This window comes from Calidris pugnax, unplaced genomic scaffold (assembly GCF_001431845.1).
Source record: "Calidris pugnax isolate Ruff unplaced genomic scaffold, ASM143184v1 scaffold81, whole genome shotgun sequence".
Lineage (NCBI taxonomy): Eukaryota > Metazoa > Chordata > Aves > Charadriiformes > Scolopacidae > Calidris > Calidris pugnax.
The window spans coordinates 444,852-462,339 of record NW_015090880.1 but is presented as its reverse complement, the minus strand read 5'-3'; the positions used below and the strand labels follow the sequence as shown (position 1 = coordinate 462,339).

General features: G+C 55.4%; 2 protein-coding genes across 2 annotated transcripts in view; one reads left to right on the top strand and one right to left on the bottom strand.

Annotated features, from left to right (window-relative positions):
- Nucleotides 1–2,829: 2,829 nt before the first annotated feature.
- On the top strand, nt 2,830–4,320 carry LOC106890671 (protein B4). Its single transcript, XM_014946626.1, is given in 5 exon segments — nt 2,830–2,845; nt 3,055–3,344; nt 3,346–3,541; nt 3,652–3,881; nt 3,976–4,320. Coding segments are annotated over 5 exon segments (1,077 nt in total).
- Nucleotides 4,321–6,284: 1,964 nt separating this feature from the next.
- PLXND1 (plexin D1) overlaps nt 6,285–17,488 on the bottom strand; it is an 85,885-nt gene continuing 74,681 nt past the window's right edge. The window contains exons 34-39 of the mRNA XM_014946625.1: nt 16,154–16,258; nt 15,192–15,355; nt 13,610–13,757; nt 10,552–10,692; nt 9,562–9,636; nt 6,285–8,978 (exon numbers count right to left, since the gene is read on the bottom strand). Coding sequence (XP_014802111.1) covers nt 8,862–8,978; nt 9,562–9,636; nt 10,552–10,692; nt 13,610–13,757; nt 15,192–15,355; nt 16,154–16,258 — 750 coding nt within the window. The 3' untranslated portion in view covers nt 6,285–8,861. The remainder of the gene's footprint in view (nt 8,979–9,561; nt 9,637–10,551; nt 10,693–13,609; nt 13,758–15,191; nt 15,356–16,153; nt 16,259–17,488) is intronic.

Sequence of the window (17,488 nt, the reverse complement as noted above, 5' to 3'; positions counted from 1 at the left end):
CCCCCCCCCGCCCCGAGGGCAGACCCCTGGGCCTGACGCCCCGCCATGGTGGAGCTGCCATGGAGAGACACCCTCGCCTCCCTGCTCCCCCTCGGCCCTGCCGCTTGCCGGCCCCCGGGGCTTTGGCTGCTGCGAGGTGTCCCAGCCCTGCCCTGGGAGCCACTGTCACCCGCCGAGAGGGACAGCACGAGGTACTGCTGCCCATGGGCCCCTCCATGCCGCAGAGGCGATGGCTGCCAAGCTCCCCCGGCAAGCGAGTGGCCCGGAGGCACGGCACAGCACGGCACGGCATGGCACAGCCATGTGCGGCACGTGCTCGGGGAGCAGCGTGCACCCAGCGCTCGCCGCCTCGGCAGCCCCCCTTGGCACCCCCCACAGGAAGCACGCCCTCCCCTCAGAAGCCCCGCTCCTCCTCAGGCACCGCTGGGCCACCGGCAGCCCCCGGGGCCGTGTCCCCCAGCACGCTCCTCCCAGTCCCCCCACACCGCCCCGACTGAGCCGCAACCAGTCTGGCATCAGCCCCGGTAGGAGGTTTTGGCCAGCGCTTGTGCTTTTGAGGAGGGCCGGGCGCGTCGCTCCGCTTCCCCCCGCGCTGCAGCAGGCACGACACTGGAGCATATGGCTCAGAGACGTCGACATATGTTTCCAGCACTACAAGATGGCATATTGCAATTGTAGCACTGTTCTTCATTTTTATTTTTAGCTCAGTTATACAAATAAGATGTTTTTCTCGCTGTTCAGTGTTATCAACATTTGAAACTATTTTTGTACATTATTATCCTCTCTGATTTCTAATCCTATGCAGCTTTGCAAGGTCTAATAGGGAACATATAGAACCCATGCAAGCTAAACCTTTAATAAAGAGCAATTTGCAAGTACAATTCTCTCATTATTTTTTTTTATCGATACTTCTGCATATTCAGTGAAATCTGAAGATTAGAGGTTTATGAATAATTCAGTGTTTAGGCTGATGTCTGATTCATGTACTTCAAATCTGGGAGCTGGTTTTGGAGGGAAGAGGAGGCAGGATTTGGTGTTTATTTGCTGTCCGTGAGGCTGTGCTCCGTGGGAGCCGAGCTTGGCTTTCCCACCCACACCAGACCGGCCCCGGCACGTGCCGGCGATGTCCTGGCTCCGAGCCCGTGGGCTGTTCCCCCGGGCAATGGCTGCTGCTGGCGTGGTAGGGACAAGGGAGGTTTGAGATCCCCCTTCCAGCCCAGGCAGGTGCCAGAGGCATCACGGAGCTGGCAGAGAGGTGATGGCCAGGTCCAGGAGGAGGAGGTGGCTGGAAGAGGAGCCGCCATGCCTGCTGTGGTGCCAGCTCCTGCAGTGTCCCCACTGGTGCCTTCGCAGGGAAACTCGTAAATGGACTGAAAATGGAGCAGGGGATGGGCTGGTGGTGCTGGTCCGGGGGGAGCCGGGCACTGGGTGCCTCTCCCAGCTCCTCCTCCAGAGCCAGCTCCTGCTGGCACCTCGGTGCCCTGCCAGCATCCGTCCCCAGGCCCAGCAGGAGGGCGCAGACCTTGAGGAAGGTCTTTCTGGGCAGCGCGTTGCACGTGCGTTGGTGCAGTGACACCTCTGCTGAGTCTGGCCATCAACCAGCCCTGCCGTCACGTAATCCCCACCCTGCCCCAGGCCTGCAGCTCCCACGGCTTTGACGGACGACGTGCACGAAAGCCCCGTGGCTCTTGTGTAAAGAGGAAGGGACGGGCGCAGCTCTGGGGAGCGGGGACACTCGTGCTGCCCCGGCCCCAGAGAGCAGCTGGGGAACTACTGAGGCTCCCCTGGCCAGCACAGGCAGAGCAGAAAATGGCACAAATATCCTTCCCCAGGGGAACAGCAGGGAAAGTGTCCACAGGAACGCGGGAGGACTTATCCTCGACGTGGCCATGGCACACAAGTAGGGAACTTTGGGGGCTGCCTCGGCGACCCGGATGGCCAAGGGCTCAGCTCACAGCTGGCCCATGGGACGATGCTATCCTCGGCGGGGGGCGGTTGCTGAGCCAAAGGCCATCACAGAGGGGACATGGAGAGGCTACTGACGTGTGGGGCTGGCAGTGCTCCCAGCCGAGCACAGTGGGATTTGGTGGCCAGGGGCAAGTGAGTTCTGCTCTCTATCAAATCAATCTAAGCCAACAGCAGGGATATCATCAAAACCTGGATCCTGCAGCACTAGAGTTACAATTATATTTATATATTTTTTTTTATATCCGTATATAAATATGTTATATTTATATATGTTTATATATATATATTATATTTATATGTATTTTTATATTTTTTTTTATATATACACTTATATTTTTCAGTAAGTGTTCCCACTGGCGAAACGACTGTTGTTCTGGTGCCTGCAATGCGGGTTCACACACCAAAGAGAACCGCGTGTGAGTGCAGGTGGGTGATTTAATCTCACAGTACACCTTCTAACGAAGCAACACACTACACAACCCTCCTGCCAGAAATCGGGTCCCAGGCATGGGGCTCGCCTCCCTGCCCACCCCATGGCAATCCCACTGCCCACCCAGCAGCTGGTGGGCACCTTTTCACTGCATGTTCAGGGCCATCACCCAGCACTCCCTCCATCCCTTGACCCTCTCCAAACCCTCCACTCTGACGTGCCCCTTCTCTCTCCAGCCCCTCACAAAGCCTTGGCAAAGGGCACTCGTTTTCCCAGCCACCTGCTCCCACAGGGGAGGAAACAGAGCAATTAGCAGCTGCTAACCAGCCCCTGCAGTCAGGGTGCTAATGAGATAAATTAGCTAGAAGTGAAGTGAGCCTGTAAGCGAGGGCAGTGGTGCTGCCTGGGCCCTTAGGAGGATGTGTGCTGCCATGGAGCCTCAGCTGGGTAAGGGGCTTGGTGGGTGCTGCAGGGTCCCGGCAGAGCTATGGCTGCTGTGCGCCGGGGCTCTGCTCGGGCTGGGGTGGCTGCGGTCCCCGTGAGGCTGCAGGGACGGGCAGGGTGGTGGTGGCTCAGCTTTGGGGGGGAAGGTGCACCCGCAGGGGCCTTGGGGCTGGGCTTGGGTCCCAGCCAGTGCCTCTTGCCTCTCCCAGGAGCCAAAGCTGCTGGCACAGCCCAGCTCCCGCGTCCGCTGGCCAAGGGCTGGTGTACCTCCCACCCTTCCACCCTCCACATGGTCATTGAGGCGCTGCAGGCCCAGGATGAGAAGAAGGGCACCTCTGTGGTTGCCATCAAGCGGTTCATCCTAGCCAAGTACCCCACGGTGGACCCCATCCGCCTCAAGTACCTGCTGAAGCAGGCGCTGATCAAGGGGCTGAGCCGTGGGGACCTGGTGCGGCCCCGCAACTCCTCTGCTGTGGGAGCCACCGGCCGCTTCAAGGTGAGCAGGGGCTACTGGCCCCAGAGTGGTGGGGCCGGAGCCATGGTGCCACCTGGCCCCACTGCTGCCCTTCTTCTGCCCCCAGTTAGCCCCCAAGAAGCTGCAGCACAAGCAGCCACCAGGCCAGGAGGATCCTGATGGAGGACCAGCTCCAAAACCGGGACAGAAAGGTGCCACCAAGCCCCCCCAGGCCCCTGCAGCAGGTGTGTAGCAGCAAGGGAAAGGGCTGGGGTTGCCATGAGTTACCCTGGGGCTGCCCTGGCCCCATGGAGAGGCCCCTGCTCGGGCTCATCCACTGCCCCCTCTCCCACAGGTGCTGTGAAAGAGAAGCCAACAGCAAAGGCGAAGGGGGTGGTGACAGCAGGGAAGGAGAAACCAACAGTAGCCAAAGTGAAACCGACGGCAGGAAAGGAGAAATTGACGGCAGCAAAGGAGAAGGTGAAGGAGAAGATGCAGAATAAGGCGACAGCGGTGAAGGAGAAGGCAGCGACAGCGGAGAAGGAGAAGGTGAAGGAGAAGGCGGCGACAGCGGTGAGGGCGAAGGTGAGGGCAAAGCCCGCAGATGTGAGCAGGGCCCAGGGGTCATAATGGGTGGCTCGGGGCATGGCAGCAGCCTGAGGTGCTCTTTCCCCTCTAGGCCCGGCCGCCAGCAGCAGCGAAGCCCAGAAGCAATGGAGTGAAGCCCCCAGAGGCTGCTAGCCACCCCAGCCAAGGGTATTTGCAGCCCCCCATGGCTCTGGCTGCTGAGGACGCAGGGGGAGGCGACGGCGACAGCCTTGGGGGTGCTGGGGTGAAGGGGCCCCGAAAGGTCCCAGTGGGAAAGAGCAAGGGGAAGGCGCCCAAGGGGGTACAGCAAGATGCCCCCAAGGTGAAGGGGGGTCAAGGCAAGGCGAGGAAGCCCCGGGCAGCCCCAGGAGCTGGGCAGGGGGAGGCTGGGCAGCAGAAGGCAGCCCCCCCAGCAGCAGGCAGGAAGGCACCATAGGGGACCTGGGCAGCCCTGCTCCCCGTGGGAGCCCAGCCCTGCTTCAGCCCTCAGGGCCTGGGTTGGTTTTAGTCCCTAAGACAGGTTTTAGCAAGAGGTGAACACAGTTAATAATAAAGGTTTTTCACTGCTCATGAGTCTCTGCCCCTGCATTCCCATCCCCCAGCCCTGGTCTTGACCCCCATGGCATGGTGGTGAGCTGGTGCTGCAGGCAGCTAGCTGCCTGCTGTCATGTGGGGACAGACAGGGCACCTGTCCGTGTCCCCAGCTCCTGTCTGTGGTGGCATGCCTGGCTGGCCAGCAGTGCCAGGCTTTGGGGGCTGTGTGTGTGTGGGCTGTGATGAGCCACAGTGATGGCTCTGGGACCCATGGGAGACAGCACAGTGGCACCCCTGGGTGCTGTGGAGCTCAGTCTTGGCCAGTCCTGCTGGTGTGGGGCCATGGCACTCGAAGCATCGGTGTGGGGTAGGTGTCCGGCCCTCTGCCCTCCCAGCTGCCCTTGTGCTAATACCTGGCTGAGCTGGGATTACAGCAGTGCCAGGGCAGTGGGTCCGGGGACATGCCGTGGGTACGGGTCCCCAGTACTGGGGGCAGCTGCCTGTGCTCTAACCACAGAAAGAGGAAGACAGAAGTGTTCTAGGGCTCAGAAAATGAGTTTGGGGTGTTTGCTGTAGGTTGCAGTGTTGCTTGGGCTCCTGTTATCTGTCTGTGGCACAGTGCCCACCTCTAAATCTGTCTTGTGAGCCCCTGTGGGTTGACATGTGAACACTTTCATTTCATAGCTTAAAATGCCTGAATTTCTCTTGCTCTGCACAGGACAGAGCCCTTCTGAAGGTCAGACTGATAATGCAAAGGGTTACAGTCCTCCTGGGCAGGAGAAAATAAGTGGAAGTAAAACTCTCTTCCTAAAGAGGATTTTGCTAATCTTCAGCTGGCCTTGCCAATGCCCTCCAAGGCTCCTGGCCTTGCTTTGGGGCTTAAGCAAGAGCTGAGCAAACTAATGTTGCTTTAAACTTCAGCCTTGGCCATGTTGATCCATCTTTAATGGAGCTGAAACTCATGTCCCCCCAGGGGCAGGGTGGGGGGATGCCACAGTAATAACTAAGCAGTGCTCCTCTGGCCCTTTGATGATGGTCAGCCTCAGCCCACTGCTCTCTCCCGTGGAAATGTCCCATAGCAGCACTGGGCAGGAGCTGTGTCCTCTCTCTCCAGGCAGCCAGTGTGAAACATGAGGCTCTCACTTTGAGAGAGGCCAAATTATTTAATGGCTGGATTTAGTTTTACTGAGAATCAACTTCCTAGTAGGGAAAGAAAATCCCTTGGGTGTCTAGAAAGAGCAGCTTTTGTGGGGGGAGGTGGAAGAGAGAGGATTTAGCAATGCCATGGTTATTAAGAACTATGGGCTGTGTGGGTGTCACAGCACTGAAGCCAGAAGTCTTGAGGGCTGGTGGCAGCAGTGATGCAGAGCCAGGGCTGGAAGACACTGTCCCATGGGCTGATGGCACCTGGCAGAGGTGCCTGGCCCTGGGCTTTGCTGTCACCTCACCAGTCCTTGTGTGGCCAGTACAGACACGTGGTATGTCCTCAAACAGCTCTTTTCCCTCCTGCATCAGTGCCTGCTCTGGCAGGGGCCACGGTCATGGGTAGCAGGAGTGGTGTGTAGCCTGCAGAAAATCTGGGCTCTGCAGCACAGAGGGGTGAAACCCATCTCGTGTGGAAACAAGGTGGTTTTGAGCCGAGGTGCCAGCCCTGAGCATGGTGTGTCTCATACAGACAAAGCTCACAGTGCATCCCCGTGAGCCGCTGCCCTCCTCGTGCCTCTGGGCTGGGTGAGTGCGGTGGCCATGGGAGGAGAGGCACCCGATCCTGGGGTAGGGACAGCAGCCCCACTGCCTGGGTGGCCATGGGTGTCTTCCACCATGTTGTGTGTCCTCTGGGTGCACAGGGGCAGGAAACTCACTAAGCAGGTTTCAGCACCTTGTTTTATTACAAAGATAGGCTTTTCCAAGAGTCTGCCACTTCCACTACACAGCAGGTAAGGGCACTACACCCACAACACGTGCCAAAGTTTAAAAACATGTTACAAAGGGCTCGGGGGTTCAAGGCAACACTACAAACCCTCAAGCTTCTGCTCCATTGAAGTTGTTCCTTTAAAATGGTTGTAGCAACTACTTTTTTTTTTTTTTTTTTGCTTTGGAAAAAATTAAATAATAAAGCAATAGGCCCCAATATATGGCCCAGACACATCACCTGGAGGCAAACTACACAATCAGCTCACCTGTATCCCTTCCTTGTAACGACATGGGGCTCTTGCTCCATGGCTCTTTCCCCACCTGCAGCCAAGCTCTACGTTCTCTGCTACCTTGGTCCTTCTCACCCTTGCCTTCCCTGTGCTGGGCCTGCCTATATCTCTGGCAGCTATTCACAGTTTCTAAAAGAAAAAAAAAATTCAAGATTCTTTTTTTTTTTTGTGAAATCACTTTCAAAATAAAATGTAGCCCAGCTACATTCTTAGAGTTTCTATTCTCAAGCCACATCCTCAGCAAAGACATTGAAACCTCCACAGTGTATGTACTTTTTCTGTAGTTCCATTTTTTAAAAAAAAAAACAAACACCTCTGTTCTTCCCCTTCCCTCCCCCTCCCCCCTTTAACATACTGGATAAAGTCTATCATTTGTCTATCATTTGTTTTAAAATAGATATCTATATACACATACACGATTCTGATGTTCCAACTTCTGACAAATGTGGCATTACTGGAAATGATGGGATGGAGGCCACCTCTCCATGGCAGTGAGTCACCCAGGAGGAGTTCTGGTGGACCGAAGTCATGTAAAATCAGGTTGCATCCTTGCCAGCTGGATGAGTAGCGGAGGCTCACCTTACACCCTGCCTGGAGTGAGGTAGTAACTTTTTTTCTTTTTCTCTTTTTTTTTTTTTCCTTTTCTATTTGGCAGTTTGGAAACACGGTGGCTACGGCTGGGTTTAGCTTTCAGGGGCAGGCTGTCTGCCTGTGTGTGAGCGCTGGCTTTGGGCACGTGGCCCTGCCGGTGGTCCAGCCTCTACAGAGGGGCCCGGGTGGTGCATCAGTCACAGCCCCCCTGGCTGCACAGAGGACGAAAGTGTCGACAGGAAGGAGAATGGGCCACCAAGCTGGGACAGGGGGCTTGCCCCAGAGTCGATGCCACGGGCTGGCAGTGAAGTTTCTAGGTCTGGGCAGCGAGTCCCTGCTTGCTGACCCCAGCGTAAGGGACACTTTCTGCCTCTGTCTGCAGCCTGGGGTGCCGGAGCCGCTCTGCTGGGCTGTGGGAGCCTCGTGCTGCCAGGGCCGTGGCGTCCAGCCCTTCGCCTTTACAGCCAAAAAAGAGACTGGACACGCAGCAAAACGTCGCTCTCCTGGTTGCTCTCAGGTGACAACCATGGCAGGCTGGGTCCAACACAAGCAGAACAAGCTACTTTAGGAAGACACCTCTGTCACACTGACCTTGTTTTCGGTGGTGGTACTGGGGAGATGCTGGAGCATGTGGGGCAGAGGGAGGGAGGATGCTACCCAGTGTTTGGCCCTGCACGTGGCTCAAGGCGCTCTGTCGGGGGGCTGTCAGCAGGACCCCACCCCTGCTGGCATCACTGGGGCCGTGCCGTGGGTGCGCAGGGAGACTGGGGTGCCAGGCAGACGTCCTGCCCTGTGTCCACTGCCCCTGGGCTCCTGCGCCTGGGCAGAGGCCATGCCTGCGGCAGCGGGCTGAAAGGTGGGCTGTGAGGGGGTGTTCACCCACACGCTGCAACTGCAGCTCATCCTGCACGAAGAGCTGGGAACCTGGGGAGGGGGAGCAGCCCTCCCTCCACCTTTTAACACCTTAACACGCTCCCTCAGGGGATAAAGTGCTCTCACCATGCCTTAGCCACTTGGAAAGCAACCGCCTCATCTCAGCCCCCAGTTCCCCATGTTGCCCAAGTCTCAGATGGAGGAGTGGTTATGTTTACACATACAGTACAAAAATTAAAAGGCACAAAAATACACAAAATGCAGCAGAGAGTGAACAGTTGATAGAGTCTGGGGTGTTGGAAAAACAAGATGTCAGAAGGATGGTGTGGAAGGGAGCTCAGGCGTTGCTCTGATGGCCTTTGCCGTCTCCACGAGTTACTCCCTGAGGCTACCCTTCTGCCTTGTGTCTATTCTTACAGCTCCTGCGGCCCCCTCGCTCATCCCAAGGAACCACAAACAGGGATGCGGGGAGCCACCGGGCGCTGATCAGAGGGAAGTAGTGAACTGAGCCTGCCACAAACGTCATGTCTCCATTCCTGGCTGGCAACAGCAAATAAATTATGGGTGCCACAGCGCAGACCAGAGAGGTTTTGAGCTGCTCAGAAAGGTGTCTCGTGGCTTCTTGTTAGGAGAGGGAGGTCTTAAGCCATGGGCCAGGCCCACCCCCCAACGAGGCTGGCTTGAGAATGGTCCTGGCAGAGGCGATCCACGGCTGAAGGCGGGTTCCCAATGGCACTGCGCTGTGGAGAAAGTCACTCCCAGGGCTGCAGTCGGCCTAGGCTTCACTGCAGCACTCGTAGATGTTGTCCTCCATGAGTGCAATCACTTGGTCAAACTTGTGCTGGAGCTGGGTGCGCTTTGTGGTGGGGTTGGCGTCCAGGGCGGCCACGATCTGCAGGAGACATGGGCGGTGGGTGACAGAGGCAGTGCTGGGTTGAGGTGTACCCCTGCTGAGTCCTAATGCCAGCTGGACCTGTGCCAGGGGAGCCCACCCTGTGCTCACGTGCCCTGGCACCCACTGAGTCCCTGGGCAGGGGGTGGGAGAGGAGGGGAATGCAACCACAAACCAGCTCATGGCGCAGAGGTAGCCCATGGCAAGAGAGGGCAGGGGACAGGAGCCAGCCAGGGCTGGGGGCAGCGGGTGGCAGGTTATTTTGGCTGTGGACTGGATCAGCTTTGCCCTCCTGAAAGCATCTCTGGGTCTACACGCTGGGCAGCCCTGCTTTGGTCCTGCCCAGCCAAACACTGCTAAACCCAGCCAGGAATAACTGGCCGCCTCTTCCAAGTCGTGAGCCAAGGGAGAGGAGAGCAGGTGCATCTCTGTGTGCACATATTACATATGTGCGTGGGATTATGCAAAAAAATTATAATCCCTTTTCTGTGGGACTGGATGTGGGTGTCTGCTTGGCTACAACACACCACTCGTGGGTCCCTCCGCAGGTACGCTGAGGCCGGAGCACAGCTCAGCCACTTACCTGGGAGCGGTATCTCTTGGCGTATTTGTATATCTCAGCCATGGCGACATTGGTGTTGAATTCGTTCCGGTATTTCTTTATAAATACAGAACAGAGAGGGAAGGAATATTAACATGATGCAGCAAGTGAGTTCAAGCCCAATCAGCAGGCATTATTAACTAGATTAAAAGGTGGTTTTTGCCTGGGTATTGTCATTACTGTTGTGTTGATGCAGCCAGGCTTTTGAGTCCCTCCTTTCAGGAAGGTGTATTTGCGTACATCGGAAACGGTCCCAGCCTTTCTAAAGCCAGCCTGACATGCCCACACACTGCCTTTTTTACCCTTCGGCACTCAAAGCTATTTCAGAGGCTGGGGCAGCACAAGAGCTGGGCAGAGGAAGGCGATGGAAGTGCCCGCTCGGTGGCTGGTGATGAAGCGCTGCCCCGCTGCACTGAGATGGTTTGATGCCGAGGAAGCTGCGGCGCATCGCTGGCAGGACTCGGATGTGGAGTGTGGCTGCCAGCTCCCGTAGCCGGTACCAGGGCCAGCATCCTGCTCCCAGGCCAGCTGCCGGGGACCTGGGGCCGGCGCTGGCAGAGGGAGCCCGGGGGCCAGCTGGCCAGGGACTGCAGAGAGCCTTTTCCAAACTTCCTGGCTCTTTGGCACTGAATTCCGCTTTCAGCTCCCAGTGGTGCCAGAGCTCGTTAGGTTCAAGCTAACTCGTGGGTGTTTACTGCAGCTCCAGCAGTAATGGAAGATGCTTGGAATTAGGTCAGATCAAGTTTGTGCCTGGAAGTTTGAAGCAAAATATCCTTTCTGTTTGCTCCTTCCAGCATGGAAACAGCCGCCGATTGCAGCCTATCTGCATTCCCTGCCACCCCTGAGCCCTGCCATCAGCCAGAGCAGAGTGGCTCAGTGTTTCTCACCCCGGCAGGGCACCAAGCCCGTCCCCATCAGGGGGTGTGCGCCAGCCGAGCCCCCCTCTGCCCACAGCAGCCTATTCCCTCTTACCCGTGACTCCTCTGCGAGGTGGGCGTTCATTTCCTGCTCGCTGAGCGGGGGCATGTCATGGATCTGCTTGTAGTATCGCTGCACGATCTTCCGATACTCGGGGATCTCCTTGGCGTACAGTAGTTTATTGGTCGGGGAGTCCTAGAGCCAGGGCAAGACAACAGCATCAGATACAACGTTGTTCCTGGCAGAAAACTTCTAATGCTGTTTGTCTGACCGAAGTGCTAACCATCAGACACCGACTCCAGCTACAGCTGGGTTCAGGAAACAGCTACATCTTTGGTCCTGGCTTTGCTCAGACGGGAACGTGGCACCGAGGCCCAAAACAGCTAATGGCAGAGGTGCCTGCTCAGACACATCAAGGTGCTGCGGAGCCACCACACCGTCCCTCTGCCCTTCTTCCCAGCCTGAGCAGAATGCCTGTGAGCTAACATGCCAGGGACCAGGGTCTACGTGAATATGTTTTAATTTGCAGGCTAAAAAGCGTGCAGAGGGTCAGGCAGGGTGGCTTGCTGCCAGCTGATGCTCTGCAGATAAGTGTGGCACAACAGTGTTAGATAAAACACTTGTGCTCCGGGGCTCTGCCTGTGGAAATTGGTAACAAGGGAAGAGCATCTGCAGGCGTTCGCTTGGGTCTCTTGAGCAGCCAGCGTGATTTAAGCTGAAGAACAAAGCTCTCTTACAAGCTGAACTCTGTCAGTTGAAATGTTGCTCTTGGATTTTTCATGTAGCTTTGATTTATTTTGCATTGGCTAACCCAGCCTGCCTGGCCTATATTGAGTGCATGTAAAGTAATTAACAGAAAATTCTGAGTTCTCTTGATTAATGTCAGCTTAGACAAAGCAGTCTTAACCCCCCAGCCATGCCATCAGGTTGTATCAGCGAAGGCATAACCCTGCCTGCGCTCCTCGCAAACACCAGCATGACTGATTTTAACCTGGAGGCACTCCTGCCCCGCTGATATCATTACCCTGGGAGTGAACCTGGCGGACTGGCCCTGGCGCTGCCTCCCAAAGGGACACAGCCCCAGCCTCAAGGACAGAGGGGAGTGAGATCAGCGTGTCCCACTGCCCCGGCACGGGAGTGGGGGGCCGGTCCCCAATGCTGTGGCAGGTGGGGAGGGGGATCAGACAAGCAGCGGGGCTGCCGTGGAGGCAGCATCTTCAGCTGGATCGGGCAGTAAATAAGGAAGCCCGGGGTAACTGCAATCTGCTGCTGCAATATGTAGCGTGGCTAATGCTGCGGGGGAAATGGGCACCAGGCTGCAGCACCAGATCCCACAGCAGTTTATTTTCAAACCCAATGACAAGGCATTGCAGGAATATAGCCAAGTTGCAAAGCCTGCTCACAACATATTTTTTTTTCCCCCTTAGAAACACAAAAGAAACCCATGCTGACTCTTTTTTGAGTTATTTTCCAATTTGTGTCTTTGTCCACTCTGTATTATGAAGAGATGGACACTGGTTTATTAACCACTTGTGCACTGCAGATGTACGGAGTCTGAGTCTGCTCTCACAGTTGCAGTATCAGGAGCAACGTGCGGAAACCAGGGGAAGAACCCAGCCTGGAAAACATTCAGCGATACACTGCCCCTATATGCAAGCTGATTTTTATGCTGAGGATTTATTCTTCCCACATTACTCAACAATTCCTTCACTTATGCTATTGTATTCCTGAAAAACGTTTCCATCTGCTGTCTGACTCCAGCTGACCCCTCTTCCCCTCACCCACAGCTTGACAAGGACAAATTGTAGGTGTTTCGTAATGCATGCAAAAAAAAAGACCCAAAACCCAAACAAACAAAAAATCAAGTGCTCATTAGATCTTCCTCCAGCATTAACCTCTCCCAGTGAGGGCTTCCTGTTGCTCTGCGCCCGGCTCCCGCCCCGCGCTCCGTAGGGTCCCCTCCACGTCACACTCTGTGCCGCCGCCAGCCCCCGGGGCGAGGGGGGGGACGATTTACAGCACTTCTTAATAAAACTTATTTATGTCGGGAAGTTTCAGATGTCATCACTGTGCTCAGCCAAGCTGGTGGGAGAGAGGAGCCATGCTCACGGGCCGCCTTGCCGCTGCCAGCCCCGCGGGATGGAGTGGGAGAGGGGACCCTGTGGTGCTCGGAGCAGGCTGAGCCCCCTCGGTGGGTGTGCTGAGCCCACTGGGCTCCCACCGCACGCCCGAGGTGGCCAGTGAGTGATGTGCCACCCGAGGGGAGCACCACGTGCTTCACAGGCAGGGCTGTGGCACTGCCCACCAAGCGCGTCCCACGTGCTGAGGGACGGTGCCAAGGGGTGTCCCCACACCTCCCCATGGCCAGGCTGTATCCCCGAAAGCTCACCTCGCTGCCTGAGCTTCTCACAGCTCCTCCAGGTGAGACGCCATGCAGAAACCACTGGCAGTGGTGAGTAAAGCTTCACCTGAAGCTACAGCCTCTTCCATCCTGCCACTGGGCGTTCACATTGTCCCCCAGCTGTTCTTACAGGACCGTTATGCCAATGATGTCCCCTAAACCGGCCCTGACTGACTGAGCTGGGCTCCCATGCTGAGCCTGCCTGTGCCCCAAGCAGAGCTGACACCCACCATGCTCCTCTTGATAGGGTAATACCCTGCCTGAGCTAAAAACAGAGTATTCATCTGCTCACACCCCAGCACAGCTCCATGAGGAAGCACTCCAGGCACTGGGTGCCACGGGGCCGCTGGGACCACGGGACAACTCCTGTGGCCACTGAGTATCACCGAGCACAAGCTAGCAGCCGGGTTTCCCTCCATCCTCCGAGCCTTTCAGGCTGGGGCTTTGCCCTTTGTCCATCCTGTGACCCTGTGTTCCCACTCCCTGACCACTGTTTGTGACACAGGGGGTACAAATTTAAAGCTCAAGCCTGAACAAAGCGGCGGGGAAGGGAAGGGGAGCCCTCATCCCCAGAGACCGCCAACACTCATTGGCCTGAACCTGAGCACCCAGCCGGCCCTGCTGCTGGGGGTCTGTACTGGGTGACCTCCGACAGTCCCTTCCCACCCGCGTGCCAGCCCCAGCAGCAGCCAGATGTCCCCTGGAGGGTACCTTGCCCAGCTGCAGGTCAGACAGGGAGCAGGCGTCAATGAAGGCCTGGGCGATCACAGAGAGACAGGCGTCGATGTGGTCCGTCTTGTCAATGTCGAAGACGAACTGGGGGTTCTTCAGGATGTTGACCCAAAACCTCAGAGGTAGGCTGCGGAGGAAAGGAGCCAGGAACACACACCGGGTGAATTTTTGTACTCCAGAGGGAGAGGGGAAGAAATGCAGGAGAGATAGTGGTAGAAAGTGAATAGTAGAGAGGAATAAAAGGAGGAGCTGGGTTCTGCTATTTAATCACATCTAAGCAGCGTAGGGCCCTCTGCCCAGCTCGAGGTGCAGAGGCACATCTTCACCCTGAAGAGACATTTCTTCAGGATGTAGCATGGACAGGAGACGTCACGTACAGCCTTGTCCAGGTGAGTGCATGCCCTGGCTCCTTCAGCAGCCCCTTGGGCCACCATGGGCCAGCAGAGGCACTGGAGGATTTGCCAGCATGGGGCTGTGGAATCAAGCTTCCCCACTTGCTGATTTCTGCAGCAATGGTGTCAGCTCCTTTTCCTTCTTCCCCGACAGTAACCATCATCTGGTTCTGATGGTAAGCCTGGCCCCGTGAAATGCATTTCATGTGTCTTTTTTCCTGCTCTCTCATCATTTTCTCCTACAGTTATTTCTCTGCTCATTTGGCCAGAACACCGTTTCAGTATATCGCTCGCCCTTCCATTGTCAATAGCCAAGAAGTGAAAGCTGTAAGCCTTTGCTCTACTGGCAATTACAGGCAACGAAAGGTGGGCAAATCTGCAGCTCAGTGGCTGTGTCTGCATGCCTGCTACCCCTGCCAAATTTGGTTTTAATTTTCACATGTTGGGCTGGAAACAGTTACTGTTCCTGCAGCTTCAGAAGCATTGAGCCTCTCCTCCAGGCTCTTGCTCTCCCTGGTTAAATTTTCTGGTTTCTCCCTTGCTCTGTTTCCCCCCTTCCCTTTGGCTCCTGCACCCCGTTCCTGCCGCTCATCGTCCCTCCGCGCCGCCCCGGTGGGTCCCCGGAGCACACCCCTGCCACAGCACCAGCTCCTGAGCCCTGAGAACGCCCCGGAGTCTCAGCTTGATTACAGAGATAAGTTGGGAAAAGTGCCCCCGAGGGCTGAAAAGCCAGAAAGCAATTGAACAGGAGCCAAATGTGCAGGTTTTAAAATCTCTATGATGTTTTAAGACCTGACATGATTTTGGACTCTGTTTCAGATCTCCAGCACTTGGAGCTAACACCATTGCTATCTCCTGTTGTCCCGTTCCTCTTCTGTTTCTCCTGTAATTATTTGTATTTGTGTGCCAGTTCCATCTGCCCTTTATCTGCCTACGCCTCCCCTTCCAGCTCGCCGTTCCCCTGAGCTCTGTGTTTGTTCAAAGCTCTCCAAGCCTGTGTTTGGCCTCGTCTTTTGCCCCCCCCACCTCCCTCCACCACCCCTCCTGTCTTCCAAGTTCCTCTTCTACTTTTAGCAACCTAATGATTAGTCCAGGACACCAAGGCTTTTCAGCTGCTGCTCCTGAGAGATGGAAGGAAGGAAAGAAAGAAGCCATTTCCTCTTCCAAACCTGTTGGTCTTCCAGATGTGCATAGTGTCAGGGTCTGTGATCCCTCTTTTCTCTGCTTGCTCCTCCAGGAAGTCAAAGAAATACTTCACGGCCACAGGTGGTTTATCATCTCGGATGCTGAGAATGGCTTTGAACAAGTCATCCAGGAACTTCTGCAGCGTGCCCTGCGGGACAAGGCACACGGTGGGGACTGGGGACAGCAGCAACCCCTGAGCCCAGGAACACTGCGAGAGGGGCTGTGACTGCCGTGCACAAGGGGAAATCCTTTGCTGCCAGTTGGATAAGTCAGAAGAGAAAGAGGACGCCGAAGCAGGGAGGGAAAGGTTTGTTTGTGCATAGCGATATAATTAGCTTGCATTTGGGTTTAATTTCTTTTGGCATCAGAATTTTCTTACTGCTAGGATCTCACATCTGTGATTGTTCTGTACAGCGAATACAAAGAAGACTAGAGACTGCTGGCCATTCTTGTGATCTCTGCTCCAGTGAGGCATCATGCTGGGATTAAAGATGGGCTTGGAGCCCAACTGCTGGAGCTGAGCACTGGCAGAGAGTGGGGAAGTTCAAATCTGAATTAAGACCGTGCAGACATTCCCCCCTGCTCCCAGAGCTGAGCATCTCCATCTCCACTCCCAGCAGGACCTCTCGCCAGGGAGATGGGTTCAGGTCTAACTGTGCACCACAAGCCCCGCAGCAGCTGGCATCCCTTTGGTGTGCACAGACCCAGGGCAGCCCGGGGAGATGGTGTGGGGCTTCACACAGCCACGCTGCTGCTCTGAGGGGGAGCTGGAAAGCTGGAGGGATCCCAGGGAGGTGGTGGTGCCTGGCAGCCTGGCTCCATGTGCTACAGCCGCCCAGGATGGGAGCCTTACCACCCCTCGAAGGGCAGACGGCCCCACCACGCTCCTTCCCTCAAGCGGGCTTCTCCCTACAGACCACCAACCACCCCACCTCTCCTGCCCTACCTTTGTGGAGAGCAGCCTGGTCAGGTAGATCTCTGGCAGGACCTTCTTCCTATGGCTCTGTCTGTGGGACTTCTTATGTTCAACTGATTCATCAGTTGGGAGAACCTGGGCCGATATAAAACACATGTTCAGAGCGCTCCTCTCTGGGAGTGTCACGCTGAATTTCCCTTTAAGTATAGAATTTCAACTGCACACAAAATTCAATTAAAAAGTAGTTACTATGTTATAAATACACCCTTATATGGCTTTAAAGAAGCGATCATAATACTGGGTTTTCCTGACATTTGTTTCTCTAGTGCTCTTTATTGCCTCTCTCAAACTAGACAAAGAAAATGAAACAATCCATCTCACTTTGCATGTTACTCTGCTTGCCCTCCTGCTCCCGCTGCTGTGTGCCTGCGGCTGCAATTTAGGTCCCCAGAAGCAACGCACGAGGCTTCTGCAGAAAGCGGCTTTTCATAGATTTGGAAAAAGTGCAAGAACGATCAGCCAATATTCCTACCCTGGCCTTTTTAAAAGCAAAAATAAATATTCCAGTGGTCAGGTCAGTTAATTCCTGTTCTATAATGACCTAGCAAGCCATTTAAGTCCATCTTGGCACTGTTTCACATGTGCACATTCGCTTTCCCATCCCTTCTCCCTCCTTGCTCTGTATGTACATGTGCATGTGTGCGCGCACTGGGTGTTTGTACTCTACTCGAGCATGGAAACTTTAGCAGAGAAAAAAATAAGAGGCTGTAAAATATTGTGTTGTCCATAACACTTTTTCTCGTAACAGCTTTTAGCCATGTTTAGCACTTCGTACTCCCAGCGTGGCACACAAGCAGGAACTAATAAATCTCCGGGCCCTGGGAGCGGGCGATGTGCCAGGTGCTCCTGGTGGGTGACCTGACCAAGGCTGTGCGGGTGCTACCAGCGGTGCTGCTCCCCCCTCTCTGTGCCCGCTGACAGCCAGATCAGGCACAACAATTACTTTCCCAACCGGGTAATTTTTTATGATGTCCCATAGTACTAAAGCTTGTCTACAGATAACCTTTCTGCACCTCTTTGAGCCTCTCTGAGCCTCTCTGAAGAAAACTAACGAGTCCTGATCCAGCTTGTTCATCACATCTGACGTTGCAGCCCAGGGAGATGAATTAAGTTAATATCAGCAAGGCTGAGAAGATTTTCTCCTCTTTCATCACATGCACTGAAAAAACAGGACCCAGCAACTTCAGCACAGGATAGAAGAGGGATCACCACATACCCAGAGTGACTGGTCACCTCTTTGCTCCCAGTGCTTTCCAGGCTGCTGCCTTTTGGGGGGACGTCTCCCCGAGACCCAGAGGACAGCCT